The following is a 26,936-nucleotide window of genomic DNA, read 5'->3' on the forward strand; positions in this document are numbered from 1 at the left end:
TGAACTACATTGCTTAAATGGCAAATCTTAGATCAAAATGATGGCTACTCTTGTGAATTCAACAAATCTGCAGAGCCAACCAGTTGTCTGACACGTGCTCCTTAGCACATCTGTATTGTTAATATTAGTATCTCGTGAAGTTCTCCTTTCTACTTGCCAGAACTCTTCTGTCTGAAAAATTAAGTTAGTGAAAAGTATGAAAGTTTCCAAATACCTGATTAATTGTCTCTTGTTGCAGTTTTTTTCCAGACTCTGAAAGGGAAAGAAAATAATTAATTTGCATATATTCTAATAAATATGATAGGGGACATGCAGAGCAACAAACAGTAAATTAGTTTAAAAAAATAAAAAAAAAAATCAAACCCTACAATTAAGAAACAGAATTTAACATGTAGAAATTACTTGATAGTTTGAAATGAAAATACACCTAAAATAAAAGAAACACAAGCCTCTCTTATAAAAAAGATGTGATAAAAAGAAGATTGAGATAAGTAGACAATCTTGTTAACCTGGAACCCTGCAAGAAATTTAAACATTCAAAGGGGAGAAAAAAATTCTACTATGTAGTATGAAGTCTTTTAATGTTGAAAGATGTACTATGGGACCAAGAGACTAGTAGCATCCAGCTCAGGATTTGACCACTGGAGGAGAAAAGCAACTTCTGCCATTACCTTAAAATAAAATTAAATGCCTGTGTCAAGACTGAGGCTCAGCACCAGCTGGCCCAGGGAGAAATTCTATCCTGATATTATCCATGAAGTGGCAAGCTGAATTATGGTCTTTTTTCCTTATTCTGGCCTTCTTCTGCTGTGTCCCTCAGTGTGCTACTGGAGGTAAAATCAAAACCTAGACTGAACACTGCTTTTCTGCACTGTCTGGGACTCTAGCAGCAAGGACACCTCGAACATGTTCTTTGCTTTTCGACCAAAAGGGGCAGTAATTTGCTTCATTTACTGTCCCATGCACGAGTTGTCAAAAGGGCAGTTGGTATCAGTTTGCTGCTGGAGACCGTCCACACGTATTGGGGAAAGTCAGGAATTTCACACTTGCCTATCCAGCTAGGCTACGTGCACCTCGAGGGTTTTTAAAAATAACAATGATAGGACAGGACTTAAAACCTGTCAGTATCACTATTAACTGTCAGGGGAGCCTGCCTAGGTCAGGTGGCTGCCACCTCCAGCCTTGGAAAGGATACTCCATTTCAACAAAACTTTTCCATCTTGATAAGTGTGGCACAAACAGAACTTTTAAAATGAGGTGAAAATATTTAAAGTGTTAAAATACAGTATGAAGACTCTACTGAAAGGAAAATGATTCTCCCATCCCTGAGACTACTCCTCAATGAAAGCATTATAGATTATTCAAATGAAGATAATTTCTTTAGGCTATATTATAAGATTGTCTCTTATGCTAATTACTTCCTGCATGCTTGTGTTGTGTTTTTATTTGCTAAATATAAAAAAATATGTTTTAAAAAACTCCACAGAACTATCATTTAGGGGAGAGTTCTTAAAATGTATTCCCTTGCTCACTGAGTTCATCTTTAGGAGAAATAAGATTTATTCTCATAACAAATATTTTAGCCAAATAGATTGTTGGTAATAGAAGATTAAAGGAGTATGTATTTTTGGCATTCTCTAATGATATACAAGTTGCTAGGAAAACAGAGTGTTTGAAATCTCTGGTTAGATCAACACTATTTTGCTCAAAGGTTTGTGGACTTTGAATACTGATGCTTTCCTGTTTCCCAGTACATTTGTTTTTAGGCTATTTTGATTCACTTTAAAGGAATTTTAATAACTTTCTGTTGACAGCATGGACAGCTGGTCTTGAGAATTAGTGAAAATTCACTTGCTGACTGAGGAAGGAAGTGACATCAATGAGTTTCTAAAGTCAGCCCTGAGGGAAAAGTGTGCTCTGCCAGAGTGGCCTTTCATGCCATTGTATTTCCAGTGATGCCTCAAGATGCAAATTGCATTATCAATCAACCTTGTGGTTTCTACCTCAGACAAATATAAAAAAAAAGAACAGAAAGACTGGGAAAGACCTGTGCAGCCATTCCTGACACGACTAAGAAAAAGGTGAAGAAGAATTTATGGTAATCCTTTCCTTGTTCTCTCTTCTTCCTTTTGGTGATTTAAGTGTACAGTATCAAGGAAAAGGCAGTTGCAGAAGTGGTTGTATGATACGACAGGAATGATGACATGGTTTAAACAGGACAGAGATTGACTGGGCTGTTAAGGATAGAAGAGAGATCAAATTCAAGGTCACCACTAAATTGAATACTGAGTTCTCCATTTATTTGCTAGATGATCCTTGTCCTCATCACAGAACAGCTATGTGCATTTGGCAGAGTCAGCACTTGTGCTCAGAAGGGACCAAGGTCTGTAATAACAGACACACTGCAAATTAGGGTGGAAATGTATTGGCACCATTACATGGGGAAACCTGCAAAGTCCTGGTGTGTACTGTACTATTGTTTTAGAAGAAACATCACAAAAAACAGTGAAAAAACATCACACTCAGTGCTGAAAGGGGGTTCCATTTCCAGCTGAGGTGGCTAACTGTAGGACAGGACAAGGCCATTGAAATTGGACAGAATTTTGTTTGTCCTACTTTTGGGGCTTTTTTGGTTTGCCTTTTTTTCTTTTAAATTCCAACAATTATCTTATAATGACTAGTCGCAAATCTGTGTTTTACTTTTGGCACTCTCAGTTTTGAGGAGGATGTCCCTGTGTCGGTGCCTTGTGATCATTTGTGGTGGCCATCAACATTCACCAGCAGGATTCAAAAACCACCACTGGACAGAGTGCTCCTATCTCAAAGGACATGAAATAATGGGACACTGACAAAACCAGAACCATCAGAACATGTCAGCCAGTCCTACGGGCAACACCTGCATCAGCCTTATGAAGTGCAGGCAATACCTGACATTTCATTTCTAGTAGACATACACATGCTAAATTTAAAATTTTTGTCAGTTTTTCCCAAGCCACAGCAATGAGGCAGCAGCTTATGCAACAATATCAAACAAACTGGAAATTTACTGCCATCTGAAAACTTAAACGGAAGCTGCCCAGTAGGTAGCCAGTGCAGTCCCAGAGCATACCTTCCACAACCCAGGCTGCTTGTGAGCAGCTTGCTCTTCTCCTGTATTTATTCTGAAACTTCATTTTTCTACCTGTCATCTCGCAAACTGTTCCTAAATGGGCTCAATAGTGCCACTTGAGCAGCCTTAAAATCACAAGCAAATCCAAAAGCCTCAATCATAGACAAATAACTGATACTTTGTGATTCAAAAGTTGTATTTACCAGTGTGAACTACGACTCTTGTTTGCTGATGCTGTGCTTTCCTACTGTGCTGAGGCCAAACTGCTGCAACTGGATTCCAGTGATGCTTTTGCATCAAGACTGGAGATATATACCTCTCCCAATAAATTTTTAGTGATCTTCTTTTGTCTCTCTAGTTACAAAAAGTGTAATGGATGGTTGACTGGTTGAGATAATGGCCTTCTTGGGTTGACCTCAAGCTATATCAGTTTAGAAAAAAATATTACAACAAACATTGCTTAAAAGATTTCTTTGTATGTTCATACACTAATTAGTATACTAATTCCTGTTTCCAGGGCAAATTGGTTTTTTTTTGGTTGCTTGTCCATGATTAAAATATTACCTTAGTGAGAGGAATAATGTATGTTTTCTAATGTAACTGACAGCTGCAAGACATGAGAGTGTGCCATAATTGCTGCTGTCACGAGGAATGGCAACACTGATTCCTCAGCCTTATGCACACAGCCTACACAGAGAACAACACGTAATTATGCACTCTATGCCCTGCTTACCTCCATACAAAGGAATGTGATATTTGTGCAGGTTTACAGATTAATCTGCTGTAATTCCCTTTAATGTTAAACTACTTCCAGCTCAAATATAATTAAGATCACCAGGTACAAAAGATTCAGATTGGAAATATGAGTACACTCCAACAGAACAAATAACAGCTTGATGCTGTTCAAATAGCTGGATACATTAAGGATTTTGACAGCATGTTTGTTCCATAAGTATGTAGATGAAAAAACAAAGGTTTCATTTCAAAAGGCAAGACATTACTACTGTATTTAATTAGAGAGAAAAATCCCTTAAGTATACAGATCTGCCAATTTATGTGATGTGACTGCTGTAAGACCTAGCAACAAAGGATTTTTTTCCTTCCAAAAATCAAATCCAAATTTATATATACTCAAGAAACAGTCATCAATGTCAAAATGAAAGCTTTGGAATAAAAAATTCGCTTCCTTAAGTCTTCGGATAATTCTATTAATATTTGTGGCATGGCAGAAAGGCAAGGGATGAACAGAAATGCTAAGTCTGTTTCTCTGTTCCCAGGTATCTGAGAGTTTCTAGAAAGAATAGTGTGGAGATCTCAGGGGGAAAAGGGGACCCTCAGCCTTGCTCTGAAACAGGCATAAGCATAATCTGGAACGATCATATTCACTTCAAATGGGAATGGTACTTCTAAAAAATCATTTGTAAAGAGGGAATTTGGTGCTCTAATACCAATTTAGTTTTGTTTTTCCAGTTTGTGAAATAAATCCTACCAAGTTCATCTTTTACTTTATGTTTCTAGACTTAAACACATACACAACCTACTAAGTTGTGACCCACCCCACTTTGATTACTGGAGTCCTAATCTACCAGAACAGATTCTGAGAAGTGTAAGTAAATCAAAGCACTCATTTTTGATAAACTTCTGCAGCAAATTCCTATGGCACCAGAGCCTGGGGAAGAAACACTCAGATTTGTTTCTCAGGCTTACAACAGACAAGGTGTGACACTAACAGATTATCTTCGGTGAAAGACTGTAACTTGGCACACAAAGATTAAAATATTTAGGGCAGAACTATATGTTTCCTGTGTATTATTGGTAGATTCTCTGAAGTCTGTAAGCAACACAGCTTTTGCAGGTCTGCACATCATTTCCTCCTCCTTTTAACAAGGAATTCAAGAAACTGAAAGTGCTCATTTATACCATAGCCTTCAAAACCCAGTTTAGCTTACTGTTGCACCTCTATGATAATTATGCAACTGAATATGATTACAGTGGCCTAAAATATATTAATCACATCTTCATGGTATTGCATAATCCTTCTCATTTGTCACAATGCCAACTCATAAGTTGCCCTGGCAGAAGGAAACATAAAAAGAAACCCAAGTTGATACTGATTGAAGCAAATGAAGGAAAGTTGGCCATCTCAAAACACCAAAACTCTCACAGCATTCCAAGGTTTCCCTAGCTAATTTTTCGTGATTACTTTTGATATGAAAACAGACCTTTAATTGTCAGTCTCTAATAAGGATGCAGAACTGTTCCCTGGGAGGTTCAAAGGGACCCTGGGAAACTAAACATTTAGGAAAGCTTGAGTAGCCAAATGTCTTGTGCTGATTAACATAGACCATTCAGTTTCCACCTAACAAAGTCATAACAAGAAGGAACCCCAAAAGAAAAAAAAAATTGGACTGACAAAGGAACATTAGTCTTAATAAGACTGAGGGCTCTCATTCATTAATTCTGTTGAGTGTAAGAAGGAGGTGGGGGTATAACTCAAATCCATTCCTGGACCAAATCCTGCATTGACTAATATTGTGTAACTGTACTTAGGGCGAGGAGATGTTACAACACAGATTAATTAAAAATATGAAATTTTACCTGCTCTCTGCCTCATCAGCAGTGACAAAAATTCTCAAATGAGCAGAATTGCCAGGATGCCCACTAATGGAATTAGTAAGCAGCCTTGTTTGCCAGTTTTCTTCTAGAAGGCTGTGCTTTCTATAACTGAGAAAAGGGAAAGCAAAAATTTGTCATATTTTTCCTTTAAGGATGGAAGATTTGAGATAATGGAAACATGCCAGTATTTGGTTGTAACATCAACATAATATTGATAGCATGATTTGGATGGTTTCCAGCTGAGCATGGTGCATATTTTCAATGCCTATTTGGCATTCATCCTGTGTCTAACAACAAAAATAGTTTGTTTCAATTTTCTTTTACAGCTCATGCAACTGCTTTGAAAAGTTTTTTTTCCTTTTATCCAACTGCTTCACTACTTTTTTCACATTCCTGCACTCTTAAGGAACTGAATGGAGCAAATCACACATTCCTATTCCTCTGTAATAGCAAGCAAAGATCTGTTAATTATGTCCTGGTACGTGCATTTTTTCAAATCCTATCACAACATGATCTAAATCCAATGGTAAAAATTCTCACTTCCCACACTGCACAAGCCATTGCTTCTTCGGCTGAACTCATAGAAACCACAAAGTCTCCTTGTTTCATGTTGCTAGTTATGTATGGTGCTTTACACTGCTTTATATTATGATCATCTGGAGGGTACATCACATAATTTGTTACAATACCTTTTTGACTGTGCTCCCATGTCAAGCTGAATTGCTTATGCACTTGTATTAAAAAAAAAAAAAAAAAAAAAAAAAAAAAAAAAAAAAAAAAGTAGGTTTCCAGGCTTTGACACAAACGAAATTGTTTCTACCCATCTGTTGCTGTTTCCTGTATCAGGGCTCTTAGTACATCATTCTGTGAGGGATCATAAAACCATACAATGGCTTGAGTTGGAAGCGACCTTAAAGATCTTCTAGTTCTAACCCTGCTACCATGGGCAGGAATACCTTTCACTTGACCAGGTTGCTCAGAGCTCCAACCAACATGGCCTTGGATGGTTGACTGATTTTTTTTCCAACGAAGGAAAACTATCTGGGTTTTCTACTCTAAGAACATTACTGTAAGAATATCATGATAGAAAAGACCATGGAGAGCAACTGGAGCTTGAATCCACATGCTCAGACCCTACACAGAAATAAGGCTGTGGGCATACATGTCTCTCTTTAATACAACCTGCTATGGTCTTAGGCAGCCGAACCTTTGCATTGGGCTCACAGTGGATTGAAACATTACAGTAGTCAGGCTTTGGTTTTGGTTCCTGCTTGGGTTCTGTTCATATTAAAAACATATGGTTGTCCCTGTCCAGATGAGGAATATGAGTGCAGTTGAAATTTGCAGTCTAATTAATCACCTCAAGGTAAAGCCTCATGGAGTCGTCATCATCCTGGTTATTATCATGGTCAGCTCTTGGTTTTTCACTGGTAGCAAAGATAAGCTGATCTCCACCTCTGGAGAACATTATTTCAATTTAATCTTAATTAGAAGACCCTGGAAATGGCATATGAAGGTACCAATACCAACAGGAAGCAGCACACAAGCCCAGAGAAAGTTATTTTGACTCACCTGCTAGGACAACTGCACCACAAACAGCTGAACTACAAAGCTTCTCTAGTATGAATCAGAAGCAGTAGTGTGAGCAAGAAAAGTACAAAGCAAGCCCAAACAGGGATGGAAAAATCCAGCTTCTTGGCACTAATTACAAAGTAGAGTCCCACAGCAAAGTCACCATGGGAAGCTTTAGTCTACAGTTTCTGTATTTCAGAAATAAAAAGAAGATTAATTGTCTGTACAACATAAGGCCAGGAAGTGACCAGTGGTGATGAGAGCAAATATCCTTTTAATTTACTACTCATTCTGAGTTATGCCTACATAAACTGTTCTTGTTTAAATCGTCCCTGTTTCTTTCTTTCAGGTCTAAATGTGACACTCTAAGGCATGCTCTTAGCAGAATGGCCTCAAACAAGTTCTCTGAAATGATTCCAGTTGGAAGTAGAATATTCCCCAGTGAGAACCTGACAGTAACAGAAAGACATTACTCACATTAACAAGGAATAATATGTAATTAATCCACTAGTAGAGAAGAGAGGGGAATAAAGAGAAGGTGAAATAGAAACCCTATGAAATAGAACTTTAACAACTGGAAAAAAAATCTGTAAACCAAATAATTTTATAATGAAAGAAAATTAGGTGAAGAAAGGCAAAGAGAAACAAAGCTAGAACATAACCTTTTCTAATGCATGGCTTTGAAATAAAATTGGTCAGATAGAAACCAAAACCCCCACAGCAATCAGTTGCTTCAGGGAGTGCAAATTTATCTACATTTTGTATAACTGGAATATGACCTTTTACGACCAAATCTTGTGGTTGACTTCAGCTGCAGCTATTGGAAGTCATTTGTAAAAGGTCATCCATGACTGAGAACATAATATGAATCCAAGATGCACAAGGATTCAGGTTTGTGCTACTCAAAAGAACTTGGAGACGGAGAAAGAGAGCAGGAAGCTCATCCACTGCTACAGATTCGGTTTTCAAATGGATTTATAGTTTGGTAATAGCAATTACTCTAAGTAATCAATTTCCAGTATGTGAATGCAAATTATGAGAGGACACACAGTTTTTATGCTTTTAATGTTGTCATTTATGATATTACTTAAATATTACTTAAATTACTTATTACTTAATTAATTACTATATTACTTAAATATTACTATATTACTTAAATATTACCAAAAGAAATTATATTATCAAACAAAGCTACTTATTTAGTAATGTAAGTTGAGTAAATTTTTGTTGTCTAGAGCATGGTAGAACCTCTTCTTCCCACAGATTCTACACTACAAGAAAACATTATGGACCCTCAGTTTTTATTGTTATAAAGAAATATGGTTCTTAGGCAAAGATAGTTTATAAGCCTAAATAACATATTCATCTGACTTTATGCATACACATCCTTAGCATTGCTTGATTTTGTTTGGGTTTTTGTTTGTTTGTTTTACTTTTTTGCTTGTTTTTGTTTTCACTAAAAGTATGATATTTTAAGGAGCTCCTTACAAGAAGAGCTGATAATGATGTACAAGCAATCCTCAGCAAGAAAAGTTATGTTATATAAATGTTATATAAATGTTATATAAAAAACATGCAAGGTCGTTAGCCATGTTCTCTGAACATTGGAAATTTCAAACTGTATCATCCGAAATAGTGGATTAGGGAAAAGAAAAATTATACAATAATTTATGTGTAGAAGTAAAAGAAAATTCATGTTAGAGAGAACTGTCAGCAGTTATTTAACCAAGATTTCATGACAACACTTCCACAGAAACCTAAAGTCAATTCAGAAGGCCAGTCTGTAAAAGATTCACCACCACTGTATGAGAGTACATTTAAAATTATGCAAAAAAAAATTTGTTTTATGCTTTGCGTCTTTAAAGCCAAACCTGTAGCTCAGGCTTGCAATCTGCCCTACCACTAGCTTTGGGCAGCTGTGCAGCAACTGGGTATATATTGCACCTATAATTGCAGGTGCCTCCTTGCCTGCAGGTGAAACACCTTGATGCTCCAAGCCTCACAAACAGCACCATACTCTGCTTAGGAGGAGACTTTTTGCTCACTTTAGAATGCCTGTTCTGCCTCTCTCTGTGTGCCATCCTTGCTGCACCAGTGAGGATACTGGCGGTGCTCAAAGCAGCAGGGGCGATGAAGCAAATTCAGCTGGAGAAATCTTCATGAGAATTGAACTCAACATATGTCACTGAAAACATAGTTAAATTATTCTTTTTAATTAAACAGAGACTCAAAATAGCAGCAGTAAGGTGGTTAATGGTAAGGTTTTCAGTACCCAGAAAATGCAAAGTACCCCAACCAAAAGCATAAATGCTGCACTGGATCGGTTTGATCACTTGAGCAGAGTCTAAGTAGATGCTCTCAGGTACAGCACATCCTTTTCATGCACAGAGGGTAAAATAGGCTTTAAAACCACGCCTGCAGGTTTTGTACATGCCAGCAATTTCTGCCCACAAAATAAACTGCTGCTGCTTGCAAAGGGCTGTATGTACATACCAAAAGCTGGTACTGAGGTACAATTTGCATCCATAAACATGCAGGTGCAGTTCTGTGGAGACCTATGAGAAGAACGTGACCACACAGCAAAGAACTACTACTTACACAGCAACTTTCAGACAACAATCTTTCCATAGGATGTGCCATGCCAGGCACAGCAAGGAGAGGCAAAATTCACAGCTGAAATTGCAGTCATGTTCATGACTGGCAGACTGATTTAAGAAACAAGCCTACCCAGTCCTGGTTTGCAAACCATGAGTGGGTACTAATACTGGTAGCTCTGATGATACCCCAAACTGAGGGCAAGATTAATGTGTCAGCTATAAAGGTGAAAAAAATCTGAGTGAGTCCTTTTCACCGAGTGATTCAACATGGTTTTCTATGACTGAAAAAACCCATCTTGTTTATTCTTCTCTAGTGAACTGCATTCTTTTCCAGGCATTAAAATTAATTCTGCAAGCCGAACACAATTCAGCATGAGAATTACCAACCAAGTAAGCTTCAGCAAGTACTAAACGACACAATCCCATAATATGGTGACCTTATTCACATGTAAATTACTGATTTCTAATGAAGTGAGCACTCAGGATGAGACACTTCTCTTTTCTTCTGACAGGAGAGCACAGTCAATATTGTATGTGATTACCAACTCAGCAATGGCTTCTTGCTAACTACAGGGACAAGGTCTTCACAAATGTCCACAGACTAAGGGAAAAAGGTATATTTCTGTTTAGCTTATTATTAGTATTTAGTCTAATGGACATAATACTTTATATGAAATCTGATCAAAGGACGTGAAAAGAAACACAAATGAAATGTGGAAGAATTCTCTTCAGATTAGAAAATATTTTGGGCTAAAGCCACACCAATTGCTATTGCTTAAATATTTAGTGAAGAGTATAAAAGCACTTCAAGAGGACTGAATTTCCTGTCTTCCTAGGGATCTAAAAAAGAAAATGTGATAATTGAGCATCTACCTCCCACATAACTTTTTGACATCACTAACACACTGACCTATTGCTATAATTAAAGTAATTTGTATACTGTGGATTGTTTATAATTTAAAGGCTAGCTCCAAATGCTGCAAGCATGTGAGATGCAAATCTTCAAATAAATTAATTTTACATATTGATGTTGGTGGCAGGGGGTGAAAGAAGTGCTTAATATTTTTAAATGGCTGGTTAATTAGATGTACAGTCAGGGACCCTGGAAGAACAGAGATGCAAACAGCTCAGAACTTCCTATTTCTTCTCTTCAAACAAGCATACCAATAATGTTCCTACTTTCAACACATTTTGTCCCATGGATTACAGATAACTAGCTCCCAGAATCACATTAAAAACCAGAAGCACTGCTGGTTGCAACTGTATGGAACCAAGCTTTGTTACTTAAACATAGTGACAAACTTACTGTAGTAATGGAAGCTAGGCTCATGGATCACAGGAGAAAGCAAGACAGACAGAAAAAAAAAAAAAAGCTATAAAGAAATCCCTTCATTTTTAATTCTCATTTCTGACAAGAGACTAGACTAATTCTACAAACCCAGCATGGACTACTATTTCTTTGCTGGAAAACTTATGCCATCATGCAGCCATCTACATACACCCAAGGCCCAAATAATCTTAGCTAAAAATACCCCTTTGTATAAGCTACAGACGTACAATCTTAGGGTTTGCTTTTATGGTTGGTTTAAGCTTCCCAATGCCCAGCGCTTGCTGCAGCTGCAGGGCTGTGCTCCTCCTCATATTCCCATGTACTGACCACTGGTGCAGCTGCAGTGCAGGGTCAAGACACATCACGCCCTGACTCAAGTAAAAATTATCATCTTGCCTCATTAGCTGATTTTCAACCACATGAGCTCAAAGCAGCCACATCAGCCATGCAGATCAAGACACCTAGCTGGAAACAGCAGTGGGGACAAGACACCTAGCTGGAAACAGCAGTGGAGACAATGAGAAGTCCCCATCTAGGGAAGCTCAAGTGTAGATCAGCATAAACCTCCTATAATTCCATGTCCTCAGAGCCCTTATCTGCCCAGCTGCTTCAGATCCCTCAGCATCAGAATGCTTGGGTTCGTTACAAATGACTGAATAGTTAGATGTGCAATAGTAACATCTCTTTTGACAACCAGCTATTTTCTTTTAGGGCTTGCATTGTATGGGACTCTATTTTTCCCCTTTTTTTAAATACTCGGATACATAATCTATTTGGCTTTCAAAAAGGTGCTGGATAATATCTCTCTCACAAGATTTCTTAAGAAAATCTAACAGGCACAGAACTGGAGTGAACACCTTTGAACAGATTTGGAAAAACAACCGTTGAAAAGATAGGAAACAGGGCATAGGAATATGAGAGAGGACAGTCAATTTCACTGTAGAAGAAAATCACCAGTGGAGTCCTGCCGCCTCATGTTGAGGATATCAATGCTCTTCAGCCTGTTCTAAAATCACCTGAGAAAGGGAGCAAAGAGGGAGGAGACAATGTTTGCTGACAATATTAAGCTAATTGGGGTAGAAATTTGGAGGCTAAAGAACTTTCTATGACAGTAGGTTTGTAATAAAATGACGTATGAAGTGCAATTTATACAAAATGATGCTAGAAATCTTTTAGGGGAAAGCTTAATTTAGACTCAAAAGTAGTGGACTCTGAACTGAGCACACTGCTACCCAGGAATGAGATTTTGGGATGGTAAAGCTTCTGTGCAGAAGTCATCTTCCTGCTCATCAGTAGAGAAAGGAAATTGAAGACCAGAGAAAACGCAAAAGGCAACTGATGTGTTTCTGCATATTCACACACTTGCATCTTAAATATTATCTGCAATTCTGATCCTTCCACTCACGTACAGAGCTAAAGAAGAAGAAAAGAGGGTGGACTGAAAGTATAAACTGGCTTACAAGGAGCAACAACTATGAAACCTGGCAAAGCAATGATCCAGAGGAGATATAATAAGATCCGTAAAATCATGAGTGACCTGGAAGGGGTGAATCAGAACTGACTGTTTGTTGCCCATTGTAACACAAGGCTGGGGGCATCAAATGAAGCAGGCAGATGGCAGGTGGAAAACAAACATGAGGAAGCAGCTCTCCATGCAACTGAGAAAGGAAACTCAGGAACTCTTTGCCAGGGGATGTTACAGCTGCTAAAACTTTACATGGATTCAGGGGACAACTGAACAAGCTGAGAGACGGGAAATCCTTTTGGGGCTGATAAGCAAACAAAAACCACCTCTGGCACAGGAAGTTTCTGAAACACAAATTGCTGGAGTTTGAGAGAGTAACGTGAGAAGGTTTCACTTTGCTGCTAGGATATTGAGCAAGCTCTGGTCTCAGGCAGTGTTGCTGCTGTGTGCATGTGTAACAACACAAGACAGCTAAAAAAGAAAGGCACCTGTTCAAAATACTTCAGAGTCTGGACACCCTCAATAACAACATGCACCTGCACATGGTGTTGACCATTCCTGTTGAGCCTCCAACCACAGGAGACTGACCAGTACTTAGATAAATTTCCAAGAAATAGGAAGAACAGACTTACTGAATATTAAAGCACTAGACTCCACGTGCAATGAAAAAGAAACAAACATAACAATCTCAGTGACTTCTAATGTTTCCTGGAAAGTTTACTGTGAGCCAGAGATTGACCTGCAGCATCCTGAGGTAGATGCTAACACCAGACAATTCTGTTGTGACACGGGCTAGAAACACGAAGGGTTTAAGAAGGCATTACAGGAATTTTTTACCACCTATCAATTTTCTAGTTTGCTGGTTCTGCTTCCTTGGAACTACACAAAAATTACTAGAGAAAAACAAATGAGCCTTTTTGGGAATGAGCTGTGTTGGATCTTTGTTCATAAGGCAGATATTAATTTAAAGAATACAAATAGCCCAACATGCATTAAAATGAACTCTTAAGCACTATTTCTAATTGTACTGCATTGATTAAATACAATAATATTTTAATTAAGCTTTGTTCATACCATCATCCTCCTATGTTTTTTCTTCTTCTAGAGGAGGAAATTAATCTCTTTTTCTAAGAGATTCATTTTCATGGCAAATAATGCTTATCACTTCATTTATTTTAAAAGCACAAGACAAAATCTGTGCAAGATATTAATTGTCTCAGCTGTGTTAGACAAAATCAGCTGTCTGCTTCAAAGTTCACCTGCATGGAGAACCCCAGTCAATGCCTGCACTCTTTTCACTGCTAAATTTTTAAGTCCTACCAAGAGGCTGACTTTTAGGATTCTAAGCTGTTACAGCTGCAGCTGCTGAGTTATGTTAACAGATTGTGTGAGTGCTCCCAATATATTTCCATGTAAAATCAGGTTACCTACAGTCCGGGCTGAGGAGCAGCCTCACAGTTTGCCCAGCACTGGGACTATGGAGAAGAGATCCTGAATGTTAGCACCTACTGCCCTCTACCTGCTCCACTTAAGAAGCTTAGGCAGCAAAACTAGAGGAAACTTCACTTTCCAATTTTTTAAATACTTGGTCTTGCCACTCTGATTGGACCTGATTTCTAATCTATGTCTTTTGATTACAAGAGTAGGAAGTATTATTCTCCTCGACATTGCAGTCTAGGTAAGGATTGCTATTACAAAATGTGCAGATACATATTTCTTGCATAATTTTATCCTGTTTTCATAGAGCATAATTTTAAATTTCTCTTAGCATTCAGTGGGATTATGAATTCAGAGGTTCACTGTATCTTTCCAGGAAATGTGGTGGGAGGTGTACTGCAGTGAAGTTCATCATGACAGACAGAGAAAAAAGAATTCCAGCTCATAAATCCTTGCCCTGCAATATGATCCATATAGTGAAACACTTCTACAGGCCATCTGAGTACCTGGCACATACAACAGAGGCACAGACCTTGATGCCTATACAGATAAGATTGCACCATTAAGGACAAAGTTCCTATAAGCCATAGCAGACAGCCAGCACCATGAATGGGCACCTAGAAAAAGTTTGTCTCAATGGTCTTGACCTTGTATTCAGCTTAAGTGATAATCCACAGTTACTGACTCTGACTTGAACTTCAAATTCTCTATTCTGCCTAAGATGATTGCTTGAAATTTGTTACATATAGAAAATCAACAGGAAATCTATTCCCTTGGGTTAGAGGGTACACTAACCTCTGGACTTTAAAACTCTTTTTCTCTGATCTAGAGAACAGAAAATATTTCCATGTCCATTTGTGGAGGGACAGAAGCCATGCAAATGGCATTCAGAGAGTCAGACCTGGCTTCAAGTCCATGAATGCAAAGGCAGTGCTGTAGCCGTGGATATACATGTCCATTAATCATGAGCTACAGTTCTGAACAGAAAAGACACAGGAAATCCTGGCAAGCTGTTACAATTCTATTATCCCACCTGCATGTCTTCTAGAATGCAGCACAGTAGCGTTCCCTCCATGTAAGGCAGGAGACACAGGAAAATATAAAAGCCCATTTACATATGTAGCTACCTGAACATGTGTTTTCAAAGCTCTTTAAATTTCCATGCTTAAATGTTCAGCAAAGGCTTAAACTGGTGCAGTTTGGTTTAGAAATAAAACAAACCATATGCCTCCAGTATATTTGGTCCTTGTCACTGCTGCTTGTTCACAAGCTCTATCACCAATGGCCTGGCAGGTACCATCCCTTCCCATTCACAGACTCATTCATGTTCACACCTGGAATATTCACCCCTGGTTCCACCCACTCACAACAGCTGATTATTTTGATTATTAACCTGTCAGACAGCTAAAATACCCCAAGTAACACTGGACCAAGGCCTTCTATGGGAGGCTTTGATCAGAAACCAAGGACAGAGGTGACAGACATACCATGACTGCATACCATGCTTGCTGGAAGCATGTGTAAACTAATACTGGGCATTCTGCATATCTCAGCATGAAGCTGGCTTGGCAGATGCAGCCCCTGAGTACCTTCTTTCTCTCTGTGACTGGCAGTAACAGCCAGGAAAAAAATAAGACAAACCCCTCCCTCTTGGGACACCCCTTGGGGCATCAGCTCTCCAGGACACTGGAATTGCTTATCCATTAGAGAAAAGAGGTCCCATGGCAAATTATCTCAGCCATGAAGCCAGGAGGTAAAGTGCACAACTTCCCAGCATAAAGGCAGCTTTAAAGGTGCGCCATGAGCTGCCAGTATGCTCTTGTGTGGCGAGGCTGCCAATAAACCTTAAGCACCCCATCAGAAATCATTGGGGTTTGGAGTCCAGCAAAGCAAACCATAATAAGCATAATAAACTAGATGGTCTACAGTGAAGTGTCAAGTGTGTTAAACCCACTTATAAAAGTGCACTCCACTTGGTACCTTAGGTACCTCATGAGTGGTGTGTGTAAATGAGAGCTCTGGCTTTGTTTGTTTTCAGTAACAGGAGTTTTTTCATTTGTCAATTTACAGCAAAGGTTTTGATACTTGAGAACTGTGTCTGTGTTTGTGATTATACACCCCTGCTGCTAAGTATGCTAATTTGTTCCACTTCAGGTTTTATTAATTAAATTAATACTAATTGAACGACCTTTTGGTATAATTTTAGCCTGATGTTTTTTGCACTAAATCCTGTGTACTGTAGCCTCTCTTTAGCTTCCTCCTTTATCCCCTGTCCCAGAGGAAATGTTCCGCTGCAGATCACTGCCCTGATACTCTCAGGTTTACAGATATTTATGGCTATACTTGCCTACTACTAAATCAATAATAAAATCCAGTAAAATCAACAAATATTTTAGAAGATCTTTTAGATAAAGGAGCTATTAAAAAAACCAAACCCAAAACCAAACCAACCCAAAGAAGGCTAATTTTATGTGATTAAGTGCCCTCTAGTGACAAAGTCCTACTCCAAATAACTTTCATGGGCACTTCCATGTGTTACACAGTTTTGGTTCTCAGTATCTGAAATATTGTGGTGGGTTGTTGTTGTTGTATTTGTTTTGTTTTGTTTTATTTAAAGAAAATAAAGCAAAACTGGCAAGCAAAGTCTATCTATAATAATAATAATAATAATAATAATAATAATAAACACCAATCATTGCGTTAGTCTAAATATGCCTTATTTACTGAAACATGATGAGTATTTTCCTGCATCAAAGTCAATGTTATTATTTCCACAAATCGAGGGAGACACATAGTTAGCTTTGTGGTGAATTGTTTAAATTACTCGACATTCCTTGAACTGCTGTTGCTTCGAAGAGCTGTCTGCCACTGACTGGGGATACTGCAAAGTAGAAGAGAGAATTAAATCTGGGCCAGCCTCGTCCCTTGTTACAAATCTCTCACCCCACGCTGAAACACACCTCAAATCAGTAATTCCTCCCCCAGAACAGCCCACTCACATGCTGGAGCAAACATGTCTAGAAGGCAGGGATGGAGCTTCACCTGCTCCATTATCTTCTCCAAACATCTAAGTGGAAAACATGCACTTAGGGAAGCCTGGCTTATAAATGAGCTCTTAGAAAACAAAAAAAAACTCCAAAAGAAAACTTCTTATATTCTTTTGTCCCTCAATCATTTTAAATTTGTGAAATTAGAGAAATCATAGAAAGGATACCAATGTCTTCACTTTGTCCTGCTACTCCTTTAGGTGAAAGCTGAAGATTTACAATCTGTTCTTAACAGAGAAGAAAACAGTGTGTGTGTGTGTATATATATATGATACACAATATATATTTTCTATAGGATTTTATAATATATAAACTGACACATTATATATTGTAAATGATGTAGCATCTCCCCATATATATATATATACACACATACATATATATATATACATATATATATATATGCACACACCCCCACAGCATTTCCATGATCAGATTTTTGGATACCATTTCAAAATTATTCATCGCTCTTCTGTAAATATCAGTTTTCCTATTTTTTTTTTCAAATGTTGTCTTTTGCTTTCTAATGTGGAGAATCTCACACTGACAATTATACTTTAGTCTGTAAAACAGCTCTTGGTCATTTTTAAAAAAGACCAACAATGAATAATTTAAGTAATACTGTTCTCTGCTATGCAGTTTTTAAAAATGAAAACATTTCAATGAAAACATGCTTTTTTTGTCTTCACACTTAATGAGCATGAATTATATTTTCTGGTTTTTCTAATGAAGTAATAACCTTACCACATTAATTTTCTTTGCTGTACTCACTGTCTTTGCATTAAGATAATCAATGATGTTAGTTAGAAAAGCAGTTTCCCAGTGTGCTCCCAAGTTACTGTAAAACTGGGGATTTAGTCAGTACTCCTATATTCCCCTGGAACATTAAATTGAAGGCTTAAAATACAGCCTTTCAGTAAGCAGTTTCTTAGAGAAGATAAAAAACAGCTCATAAACCAAAAAAAGGATGTGGCAAAAGAAACATTTTTTTCTAATGCACACAGCATAAAATGCACTGAACTCAAGTGAAATCTTCTCAGGAAATTTTACTTCCTTAAAATCAACGAACACCAATACGAAGATGCTCTGAATTGCAATTTGACCTTTCAGATTACTGTCAAAAAAAGGGTACAGTTTTATTGTTAGTACCTGTTCTCAAGTTTTATCACAGTGGTTGTATTTCTACCTCTTTGTCCATACCCAACACTGCCTGATATTGGTTAGAATTGACATAAAATATCAAAGATTGTAAATGCAAATGACCGATCTACCGATGGAAGGAATAAACTACCCTTAAGTATTTTCTCAGTCATGACAGAAACATCTAGTGCCTTCTTAAGGCTAATAAATGTAGACAAGAAACATGTTACTCTTACACTTTCATGAGACATAAAGCTCTGCAGTTCAGTGTCTGTGGAAATTTCTTCTGAACATATTAAAATGATCTGAGGGCTCTGCAGAAACCCTGCTCATAAAACAAAAAAGCTAGGATAGTTAAAATTAATATGTCATAAATAAAACATGCATTTCTGTATATATTAAGTGACAGGTCTCAGAAACTCCACCACCATATACACGTTCACAAAGCAGAAGAAACACATGCAATTCATTAAACCCACTCAAGTGTGCTGGTTCTTCCTGGCATTATTCATAATTGAAATATTTCAATTCTAGTTAACAAAAAAGAAATCCTCTAATTTAAAAGTAAAACAAGAAAATGAGTTCTGTGTTTCTGGATTACAATCCCACAGTGCCTTCAACTAACCACATTAAGCCTTAGGGTGGTTAATTTTAAAATGTTTGGGGGCTTTCATGGCTGCTTTTAAAAAAAATGAAATTATAAAGAAGTAATGAAGCCCACTCAAACAGAAATTTTTGCAAACACAGATCTCTTAAATATTTTTTCCAGTAAGCCATATAAAGCCAGATAGGAAAACAATGAAAAGTGCCAACCTATATTTTAGTCATAAATTGAAAATGCCATTCCTTAAATACGAATGCTCTTAAAAAAGCATAAGGAACAGATGGGCTGCAAAAAGCAGAGTAAGAGCAGTGTATTCTGCAGGATATAGTACTGAGGTGACAGATGATAGGATGGGGGTGACAGTATACCCCTACTTTTCACCTGTTTTAACCCTAAAAGCTCCCTGCCAAGGGATGTGGTTAGGACACCTCACCTGGACTGCCTTTACAAAAGGAGGCAAAGCACCCTGAATGAAATGGATTGGCTTGCTATAATTGAAATAAATGGCTAAGAATTAGATTCTGCATCTCAGACTCAATATTCATAAGCCAGAGGTGTGTACATCACAAGCTCTGACCCCAATCCACCGTTACTCAGCATTTGGCTTGATCTTGTTCAAAGAGATTGGCACAAAATGTATTTTCCTATTCTTGTTCTGTTTTAGTGATTCACTAGGTCCCCACGCTGCTATCCTCAGCCAAAGACCCACCCTCTCAACTTAAAAATAAAAGAAAATCAGCTGCCTTCACCTTTCCTTAAGGCCTTGTTACATTTTAGGGCCATTCCAACAGACATCACCAGCTTTTCTCCACTTTGGGCCCTCCAAAGAAGAAGGATAATATTTTTCCCCTAAAATTTATTTTGTAACATCGTTAGACCATTACCTAAGTGGAACTGGCAGAGCCCTGGGGGAAGGGACCATGAATTACTGCTTTTTTTCTTGCATTCTTCCCTTGCAATCTGCTTTTTGTTACCTGCTGCAGACCAGATAACTGTAGTCAGCAGAACTTGGGTCTGGCTCCACATGGCCCATTAGAATTGGGCAGACAAGAAACCTGCTTATATAAAATCATATGAAAGCTGTTTCAGTGCAACACCAGATGCAGGAGGAGATCATTATTCTGGGCTGCAGCTGGCGAATTCCTGAAATATAGATCTGTGTTGCTTCTGTAACTTTTTGTCAAGATATAAAAAACCAGGAAACAAAACCCCAGCAAGTTCCCTCTGAAGATCTAAATTTTCCTAAGAAACCTGGTCTATCTTATATTTATAATCTCTTCTGTGAAAATTAATACCTTAATGAGTTGTACAATGAGACAAAAGAGCCATACAGCTTCTTCTGCTTGGATGATGAAGAATTGATTTTACCTGAAAGTGAGGTTGCAGTAACACTTGGCCTTATCAGTTACATGAGGCCAGGAGAAAACACACTTCTACCATGCTAAACAGTTCTATCTTTTAAGTTTTGGAAAATTATTATTATTATTATTATTATTGTTAATACAGCAATATTGGTAAATCTTTATCCAGATGCCTAAAAGCATTTTCAAAAATTTTTCATGCAAGAGAATAAACGGTTCAGAAAAACCACCCAGCTCAAATAGTTATCATACCATTGTTTAAATAGCTCCCACCACAAATAAAGCTATGCTGACAAGTCTACACACGTCCAAGGTCCACGTCTGCATAAATCAAAGAGACGGGTGAAAGTCATCCCATTCATTTAATAATCACACGGTATAAGAAAGGAGAAAAAAGCCTATACTCTTAAATTTGTCTCTGTCTCTTCATAAAATCCTCCTCATGAATTCAAATAGGAAGAAGCAGCTTGCCGCTGGAAAGCCAAGTATCTGAGTGCCATGGCTACAACGCACCAGCAAGGGGAGTAGTAACACTTTGAGATCTTCTGTCTCCAGCGACAGTCAACTACACATAAATGCAGTAAGGGATGGAATATTGATGCTGGGCAGTATGACAGTGGGAGGGATATTAATTCTACTGAAAGACTGAGAATTAAAAAAAAACCCAACCAACCCAAACCCCACACAGACTCTTACAATGCTATTTGGTTTTGAAAAGAAGGTGGAAGCACACTTAAAGGTTCCCACATTGGCCCAATATGCCACCCACCAAACAACCCAAGGCAGCAAGCTAGAATAAAGCCCTCTCAAATTTGCAATTGTTATTTCCATTTCATGTATTTATATATATATACATACATATATAAAAATAATTTTCTGTATTTTCTCCTTTTAAACAGTAATGACTTCATATTTCTATTGGAAGGAGAGACACTGTCTTCCTAAGAAAATAAACAGACAGCACTGCTGGGGTGGCAGGTGGGAGGGATGAAGCATTCTCAAGCCTCAGTTGCAACCCTTGATAAGAAAAGTAGAAGGTAGAATTCCTTAAAGCAGCCTTTTACACCTAGATTTCTCAGGGACAGATAACTGAGCCAGCACTTTCATAGAGGAGTACAATTTATAACTGCTGGCAGATTGACCTTTTAAATGCTTGTGCCTGCAGCACTGACACAGACTTGCCCATGATGGTACTAAAGGCTCAGCTGGACATCCCAACACAGCTCCCACCACAGAGGGAAAAAAAGAGGGAGCACTGACACCACCTCTTTGCTGCATCATTCCCACTCTTCATTTTCAATCCTGTCCTACCACAGGTACCTCTGCCCAACATAACTACAGTCCAGCCATCATGGAGCAGAAGACTGCAGGTCCCAACCAGGGAAATGCTGTAAAAAAGAAGCAAAGGTGAGAAGAAAAGCTCCTGTCTGCACCAGGTTCTTCACTGCAGCCAAGGACCCCACATTCGTACCTTTCCTACTGCCCTGTGAATATTTTAGAAACAAACAAGAATCCCTTTCCCATCAAAATGCTGCAAGTTTATAACAACTGCTACCCAAGTAGGTAACCAAGGCATTTAATCAACTTGTAAATGCCCAAGTGTGAAGGCAACCTAAGTACTAATCATGAAATTACTATGCATGAAAAAATTCAGAATAGTGTTTTGCTGTAATTGTGCATAATTTAACTCAAAAAAGCAAGAGGAGCTTTATTTGGATGCAGAAGAAAGAGGTCAATTTGATGAGAGGGAAAAAATGCCGTCATTTTTACTAGTCTGAGAGAGAAATCCTTCACCCAGTCTAAGAATTTTGGGATGTTGCTTTTCCAATGTGATGCCAGGGGTACATGTCATCATCAAAGGAACATGTAATAGAAAAAATGATGTTCCAGAGGCACATTTTCAACAAAAGAAATCCACCTCTGTTACCCTAAAGCACATTTATAAACTGCAGCTTCAGACATTGGAGGCAGATAGAGACCTGTATGTTACAATCCCAGAGTACAGATATAAAAATAAAAACAATATAGAAGTTTTTCTCCTTCTGATAAGAAGGAATAGAAATATTAAATAAAAAAATTCAGGGCAGTCTCAACAAATTCCTAATGATTTTGTAACATTTCTGGACAATGGGCTCAGCAGATTTCCTAATTTTGAGTTTGTAAGAACTTTTCAAACCCAGACACAGATGAAGGGGTGTGTGGATTGTGGATTCTGAGGGTCTGCCCACCCCATCAGGTCAGCCTATGTTCCCCTGAACTCTGTTAACAGGGCACCAGCCACAAAGAAGAGCCATGGGCCTCCTACCCCAGAACTCAAATGTTGATTTTGCTCTTCTTTTGTACCCTTCCCTTCATCAGCAACCGAAAACAATTACATCTAATCCCTTTATCTGGCAGAAAGCCCGCAGAGAAACATGAGCTGGAGTCCAACCTCAGGAATTGTGTGACAGAGAAGAGAAGGAAACCAGAGCATGAAGCGCCCTTCTTGGGCACTTGGCATGCATAGCCCACTGCATCGGTCTGAGCAGCCTGACCCATGTTCTCTGACACTATCCTGAGGATATCACTCCTTGGGACATAATTTTTAGACCAGAAGTAGAAAAAACATGAGATTAATACCAGGAATAAGTGCTTTTCTGGTAACCAAGTTCAAAAAGGGTACAGAGAGTACAGAGGCTATGGTAAGAAATTATCTTGATGCTAATGCAAATGGTCCTGGTTTCTTCCAAAACACGCTCTTGCACTTGACCTTTAAAGCACACCTTTCCAAGGAAGTACCCTTATCAAATCACAATAAAAATTCCCTTGGGTTTATCTTAAGTACAACAAGTAAATTGCATTAGCATAAACACATCTCCATCTTAGAAGGCAGATTCTTTGATAGGTAGCTTTCAATGTGCATAGACTGCAAAAATACGAGGAAGGCTTTAACGACCAGCCTCTAAACTTCCCTAGAATGCAGCTGGATTGGTAATTCTTCTAAAAGTCATAAAATGGATGTATTTTTCCACTGAAGGTGGAAAATTTTTGCAGCTTTTGATGACTGAAAATATATTTCTTGATTTTGAAGACATCTGGGAAAATAAGGCATTTTTGTTTATTTAGAAAAGGTAGTAGTAACAGGATATATTTTCAAGAAACAAGCATGTGTAAACACACAAAGTTCTCTAGGCAGGCACGATATACACCACAACCCTGCCTAAGATCTCATATGCATTCCATATAGACTTTGTTCATAATCTAAAATAGACCACATAATGTTCGTGTGACCACAAAAGGTTTGCATTTCCCCTGCAAGAATGGCAGCTTTAGACATTGTGCTAAGGTATTTTATCTGCCTATCAACAGACCCATTATAGACAACCCACTTTCTTTTGCAAATATCAGTTGGGACCCGTCTGGCCATGGGCCTTGCTGGGTCAGCCCAGCATAGACAAACACCTACTACTCTTGAGTGGGAACACTAGGCATGATTAGATAAAAATCTGCTCATTTTTGTTTTGGCCATTTCTATCTTCCCAGTTTTCAGTCTCTGTACCACAAACAGGTGCAGGGCAACCCAGCTTTCCCTTTGTTAGTTGTCTTCTTCCTTATGTAACTAAGTCTGAAAGTATAATTTAATTTGCAAAAAGAGAAAAAATACTCAAGACCATAAAGAAAAAGAGGATGCTGGACAGAAATGCTCTGGGACGAAGCTATAATATGAAAATGAACACAACCATGGCTGGCCTTTCATCTTCCCAGCATCATCCTCAGAAAGATCCAACTTTTCCTAAGCACCCTGGATTGCAGATGTGTACCTTATCCTCCTCCTTTCTCTTTAAAGTAGCAGAATTTTTTATATCTCTAATCCACTTGTCATCTGCTAGAAAAAAATACAGACTCAATATTCTCATTTATTTTTGAAAAAAATGCATTATTATCAAGAATGTTGCTAATTATCAGTTACTTTGAGAGCTGTGAAACACTTCTCCTACCCTGGGAAAATATTTGGGTTTTTTCCAAAACTTTTCTACTCCAAATCATGAAAAAGAGTATAGGATTATAATGAATTTATAACCAAAGAAAGAGTACTTTTGACTCTTTTGACTAGCTGAATCTTCCAAATGATTTCAAAACATGTTGTCCTTTTGCTTAGGTTTCAGACTCTGACAAATTCAGAATAACTAAGAAAGGATTCTTTTATTCAGAATATGTCAAAACAATAATGTCAGCTGAGTTCTCCAAAGAAATGAATTTAAATAGAAAATTCATTTGAAATTTTCTTTCCCACACACTGTTCTACAGTAGCATCGGATCAGCACTTCCTTCTGAAGGAGAATGTTTTGTCACAAAGATCCCTGACTTGCTCTAGGGCTCTGTGCTTACTTGTATTTTAGCAACAGGACAATCAAGGCCTGAAAATATGTTTTTCTGCAGTAAGTATTGTACCCTTCCTCCTTGCGGACCAAATGGCCATGATCCCAAGCCTAGGGCTGGTACAGCACAGCTCTGCTGCCTTGGCTTCTGAAAAAACTGGTAGTCTGTGAGGCAGGGGTGTGAGAAAGTGGGCTAGAGCCACACCAGAAATGAATGGGAGAGGTGCAGGCAGAGATGCAGTTATTGAGCTGAGGATAGGTGCTCCTGCAGGCTTCAAGAGAAAAGCACCAACACGAGAAAGTATAGAGTACTGAGGGGACTGGAAATAAAATACAGCATGTTACCTGTTTCTTTCTGTTCTCTAATTTCTGGAACTAATGAATATTCAAAAAGAAAAAGCACCAGACAACTAAACTGACTGCAATGGAAGTTCAATTATAATCTCAAATATTAATCTGTGTAATTTTAACTCAGTTCTCATTGCCAAAGTAGATATTCACTATGTATGAATGAATAAAACAGTACTTACTATTATCCTCAAATAATCTTTCTTTAGAATACTTAATTTTTGAGCTGCATGCTTCTATGTGTCAATGGTCTAATCTCACCCGATTATTCCCATTTTACTGCATTGTTTATCCTATAGCCTCATCTCATAGCCTGGAATGAATCCTGGCAAATCTGTACATCTAGTGGCTTCCTGATAAAACACATTTTTCAATACTATTTTTAAGCACTTACTAGGCAGTGTGGCTAGGGGCACTGTGTGACAGATGCTATGGAATCACTGAACATTTGAATATTACTATATTAATTTTAGAAGAAGTGTTATACATATCCACATGGGCTTGTTAGTGATTGTATTACAGCCTAAGTGATCAGGAGATGAGTTACCAGAGGAACAAGTGATCAGGGTGGTTTGGGGATAGTGATATCTGAAAATGCAGGTTCTGTATTATACCCACAGTGGTCTACAAGAAGGACATGTATTATTTATTATGCATTTATTAATTCTCCTGCTGCAGAAGACAGGTGACCTACTCTTAACTAAGCATACATGTAGCTTGCTTGTAGATAATATTTCCTCTTTTCTGAATAAAATCTTTTTTGCTTTAGGAAAGCCTACTTCTCACCTCATAAACTTGTCACTTCCAAACCTGGTTCAATATAAGGGAGGATGATGTAGTACAGGCAAATAGATAGATGACCCCCACATGATCCAGGTCATGAGATATTCAGATTTATCTGGGAATGCACAGCTTGTGGTGCTGAATGAGACATGCCCCATCTGGCCAGGGCTCTGCAGCATGTTCTGCAAAGAAGGATACTTCAAAGAGTCACAGGAAATAAAGCACCTTCCTGATCAGGTGAAAGGTGTGTACTGGAACTGTGACACTATGTAGGGCTGTGGCCCAATGCTAGACTTGGCTCTGCACTAACATAAAAAAAAATTCCATTTGCTCTCATGGATTTAGTTTAAGAAATATGATTTTCCTGCTGTTGGAGACAAGACGAAAATGAACACAGCCAGTTCCTTTTACATAACACCAGACTGGGAAGACCTTTTCCTAAGCCTGTTCAAGCAGACAGGCACACTGACCAGTAGCTGTTGTACAACTCCAGCTGCTTTCAAATGGCATCTCATTCACAAGCCTCTTTAGCCTGAAAGAGGTAAAGAACTAATCTGTGCATTATTATACACTTCATTTTCTTCAGAAACTATAAATACAGGACTACCTTTGCTGAACAGCATCATCAGAATGAAATTTGTAGCAATGGTTGCAATTTTCTCCTTAATTCCAAAGGAGGAAAGGGTAAGGTGTACAACAGGACTGCATCAGTTACTGTCTGCCATGGGTATGACAGGGAATGATAATTGGTTTAATAGACATTAAAAATAAAACAAAATGTTCATGCTAATTTAATGGATTAGACATCAAGTTATTTGCATTACAAAGCCAAGGAACAACTGCTTCTGATGATGCCAATGTAAATTATCACAAAACAAATCATTCATTTCATAACCGAAATTGTAGAAGTGCATGGTACTACCAGATACACTTCAAATAAAACCCAGTTGCCACTGTCTGCCAGTCTTTCAAACTAGTAATTTAGTTTCCTTGTGGCATTACAGTGATGCACAATCTGTATGCAATTCACATCATTTACTAATTGTATTTTTTCCTTTTTCTAAATTCAAGCTACATACAAGACTAAAGATATATTTTCACATCTAATTAATTTCATTATCATTTATGGTAAGTCTGCTACAAATGAACCTAAAAAACGTGGAGGAAAG

General features: G+C 38.1%; 1 protein-coding gene across 5 annotated transcripts in view; it reads right to left on the minus strand.

The window, feature by feature from the left end:
- CHST9 (carbohydrate sulfotransferase 9) overlaps positions 1-26,936 on the minus strand; it is an 88,450-nt gene that overhangs the window by 18,382 nt on the left and 43,132 nt on the right. For 4 of the 5 annotated variants that reach the window (XM_083880948.1, XM_083880947.1, XM_083880946.1 and 1 more), the window contains one exon: positions 215-252. The exons of the other annotated variant lie outside the window; for it this stretch is intronic. Coding sequence is in view for 3 of the 4 variants with exons in the window: in XM_083880947.1 (XP_083737073.1) it covers positions 215-252 (38 nt within the window). In the remaining variant the exon portion in view is untranslated. The remainder of the gene's footprint in view (positions 1-214; positions 253-26,936) is intronic. 5 annotated transcript variants of the gene reach the window in all.

The sequence above is a fragment of the Zosterops lateralis genome, assembly GCF_965231275.1.
Source record: "Zosterops lateralis genome assembly, chromosome: 1".
In the NCBI taxonomy this organism is placed as follows: Eukaryota; Metazoa; Chordata; class Aves; order Passeriformes; family Zosteropidae; genus Zosterops; species Zosterops lateralis.